The following is a 3,345-nucleotide window of genomic DNA, read 5'->3' as shown; positions in this document are numbered from 1 at the left end:
TCACAGACCCTCAATTTGTCTTTTTTGCTGAGAGCTCCTCAGATGTCCAAATGATTTAAAAATTGAAGCGGACCTCACACATCAAATTGTATACCTCACCATTTGTTTTTTGGAATTTTTTGAATTTTTTAAGTATTTGTTTTGAATTTTTTTCCGTCAGCACGCAGATGAGCTCGGGTGCAGAGATGGATTTTCGGAAAAAAAGGAACCTACCGAAATCTTCACAGTTGGGCTGAAAAAGAACTCTCCAAGATCAAGAGATGCACTGGGCCGGGCCTGCTCGCAAGATTATAAGTTGGCGCACCGCACCGCACCTCCCGTACAGCGCAAGAAACCGCTCTCCCCACCCACTTTCCCCTTCTTCTCGGTGGAGGCGAACGACGAACCCTAACCGCGCGAGGAATAAGGAACGCCCAGATCCGCAAGGTACGCTCACCAAATCCCACCGAAATTTCCAGTCTGCAATCCAATCGATGGTTTTGTGTGTGTGTGCGTGACGGACTTTTTATCCTAATGCCGGCGGTGGTAGCGGCCGGCGGTGGTGATTCGTGACGGACTTTTTATCCTAATGCCTAACCAATTGTTCGCAGGACGGCGACGATGGCGGCGGTTCGGTGCGCGGCGAGGAGCTTCGGTGGCTCACTGCTCCAGCGAACGCAGGCGGCGGTCGCGGAGGAGGGACGCCCGCTCGTGCCAAGCAGGTTCATGCGCTCCCGCCAGCTCTCCACCAAGGTATCTGAACCAAAATTTGCATATTTTCCACATGATCTATCTCACGTCATCGACGATGTAGCCAGCCATAATCGAATTCTTTGCAATCGAAACAGCAGCATGCGTGTGTCTCTTGTATTGGCTACTACTAGAAACAAGAGCAAAGTTACTTACTTAGCGTCATCATGTATACCGGTACTTGTTTTAACCTGACCTGAACCTATACATCCTGACCTAGTGCTGCTTGTAGCAACAGGAGGTACTGCATGCTAATCATATCATTAGGCAACCTTATCGGTTGATCTGATCATGAATTTTTACGCATAAGATCGATTGATGTTGTGTTGCTGATGTTTTGATATCTTGAACCATCTCCTCTTCTTCTTGCTGCACTTACTAGTTAGTACTCCCTCTGTAAAGAAATACGGAGTATAAGATCGTTTAGATCACTATATTAGTGATATAAACGATCTTATATTTCCGTACTAGTCAATAGTTTGTTTCCAAAGCACACACGCACACACTGCCGATTGATCCACTAGCCCAACATGATTTGTGTTTCTCATGACATCAAGGATCGATGTAGCCTGCGATAATTGAATTATGTGCAATTGAAACAGCAACACACATGCGTCTCTTGTATTACCTACCATAAAAAATGAGCAAAATTACTTGCTTATCATGGTCATACTTGTCTAACCTGACACCTGACGAACTAGCAACAGGACTACATTGGAATCATATCATTAAGCAACCTTATTTTCCTGGTTGATCTGAGCATGACTTTTTACTCACCCCTTTAGCAAATACTCCGTTATTACTTGTCGCTCAAATGGATGTATCTAACATTCAAATACTCTGTGACATCATTTGTCCAAATCGGGCAAGTGTGATTCCGTGACTAGTAGCTACACATGCACCATGCTTTCTTAACTGACAGACAAGACATTATCCTTCTTAATTATTTACCAGCCACAGTCAGCGCTTGTACTTAATGATTGATGATGCAAAGTGTGTATAAATCCAGCATGCTGGCAAGATCCAGAAGGAACTGGAGCCGTCTGAAGTGGAAGCTAAGTTGAAGCTGACGAGGGCGAAGCTGGGTGCAACGTTAGATAAGTTGGAGAAGGAACAGCCAGATGAGTTTATGTTGTACGTAGAGGATCAAACTTGATATATTTCTTCCTTAATTTCCTGTTTGTTTGTTTGTTTGACAGGAGTTGGTACATATATTCTCATTTGACCTACCTCGTTCTACCTGCAGGCGCTTGAAATCCATCGGACGTGCGGCTGACGGTGTGGTCAATGGAGTTGTCAAGTTGGCAGCTTTCTGTATGGTTACTGCTGTTGCTTTTGGTGGCGAAGGGGTAGAAGCACAGGCTGTTACCAAGGGAAGCCAGTGAAGACAAGATGGAACAATGAGAACCAAAGATGGCCCAGCTTGTTTTAAGTTCAATTATGACCTCTGCAGTTTGGCTATCATGTTATTATATCTCTATCTGTCTATCTAGTCGAGTACTGTAGCTTGATCCGAACATACTTGCATAGCTGGTATGGTCACTGGCATGCATGGTTGGTGTTATTGGCTTCTGTCTTGAAGTGATTGCAATCAACTTATAAGTGTTCACTTTCTGAAACTAATTGTGTGACGTCTTGTACAGATCCTTTCACTTCATGACTGCCCTGTTTTTTTTCTCTCCTGTCGTCAAACTGTGGGCTTGTCTTGACCTAGTCATCTCCAAGTGCCTTTTATGCACATGGGGTTATTCATTTAGCACTCACTTACAAAACTGTTCAAAAACAAATGGAGCAACCTTTCCCTTTAAATGAATAAATAAATAGAGCCGCCTAACAAAGAAATGAAATTTGAGAGCAAACCAGCATCTCTGCAGGTTTGCTCCAGATTTTTGTGATTTGTTCTAGATTTTTGTTATCTTTATTTTTTTGGGAAATTTGAGGATATGCCACGCCTTTAATTACACTTTGAGGATTTGCCCCCAGAGGATTTGCCATGCATTTGCTGTAATCTTGAGGATTTGCCCCTGACGAGACGGGCCACGGCAAAATGACCAACAAGCCCTTGTGTTGATCTACGTGAGAGGCAGCCAAAACCCCGATCGTTCTGTCCCAGATATCACGCTCGTCTGATACGATTTACGTGGCAGCGGTGAAGGTGACCTCAATCTCCACGACGCGGGCTGCAACCTGGTAAGATGTGGCACTACATGCCCTTCCTTCGACCGTCACCTGCTCTCCAAGGTCGTTGTTCCTCTAGTGCAACATGTCAATACGTCCACCTTTTGCCTTAGTATAAGTCTGAACCAACTCCTAGATTTATCCCCAAAACATAGTTAATCAACAAACGCGAAAAAAAAGCATCCAGATTTTCTGCAAATTCAGAGTCCTGCCATTAGCTCCCACTTGATTGTTAACTAGTAAATGCACACGCACGTGTAATCTTAGGATTTGTTTTTGTTTCTTCTAGTTAGAAGTCATATATTTATCATCATGTTGAGGGTCTAATAATGTAACGAAGTCCCACTGACCGAAATTCATGCAAACATAATGTAGTATACTACTTGACCTACAATTCTCAGTGTAAATTTACAAATACAATATATGTCGTCTACTATA

At 43.5% G+C, this 3,345-nt stretch overlaps 1 protein-coding gene across 1 annotated transcript; it reads left to right on the top strand.

Moving 5' to 3' along the window:
• The first annotated feature begins 314 nt into the window (after positions 1-314).
• On the top strand, positions 315-2,348 carry LOC109741758 (uncharacterized). The gene is made up of 4 exons (XM_020300841.4): positions 315-426; positions 591-732; positions 1,739-1,863; positions 1,976-2,348. Exons 2-4 carry the CDS (start codon positions 601-603, stop codon positions 2,112-2,114), a joined length of 396 nt encoding a protein of 131 aa, XP_020156430.1. The 5' UTR covers positions 315-426; positions 591-600; the 3' UTR covers positions 2,115-2,348.
• The last annotated feature ends 997 nt before the right edge of the window (positions 2,349-3,345 follow it).

Source organism: Aegilops tauschii, chromosome 1 (genome assembly GCF_002575655.3).
Source record: "Aegilops tauschii subsp. strangulata cultivar AL8/78 chromosome 1, Aet v6.0, whole genome shotgun sequence".
In the NCBI taxonomy this organism is placed as follows: domain Eukaryota; kingdom Viridiplantae; phylum Streptophyta; class Magnoliopsida; order Poales; family Poaceae; genus Aegilops; species Aegilops tauschii.
Note: the sequence above shows the minus strand (reverse complement) of the source record. Positions and strands in the feature narration are given on the sequence as shown.

Bases quoted from the DNA above. Each gene is read 5' to 3' on its own strand.
- LOC109741758 (XM_020300841.4), top strand. From the start codon at position 601: ATGGCGGCGGTTCGGTGCGCGGCGAGGAGCTTCGGTGGCTCACTGCTC. The intron at 733-1,738 runs GTATCTGAACCA...GTATAAATCCAG, and splicing joins CCCGCCAGCTCTCCACCAAG to CATGCTGGCAAGATCCAGAA. The intron at 1,864-1,975 runs GTACGTAGAGGA...TTCTACCTGCAG, and splicing joins CAGCCAGATGAGTTTATGTT to GCGCTTGAAATCCATCGGAC.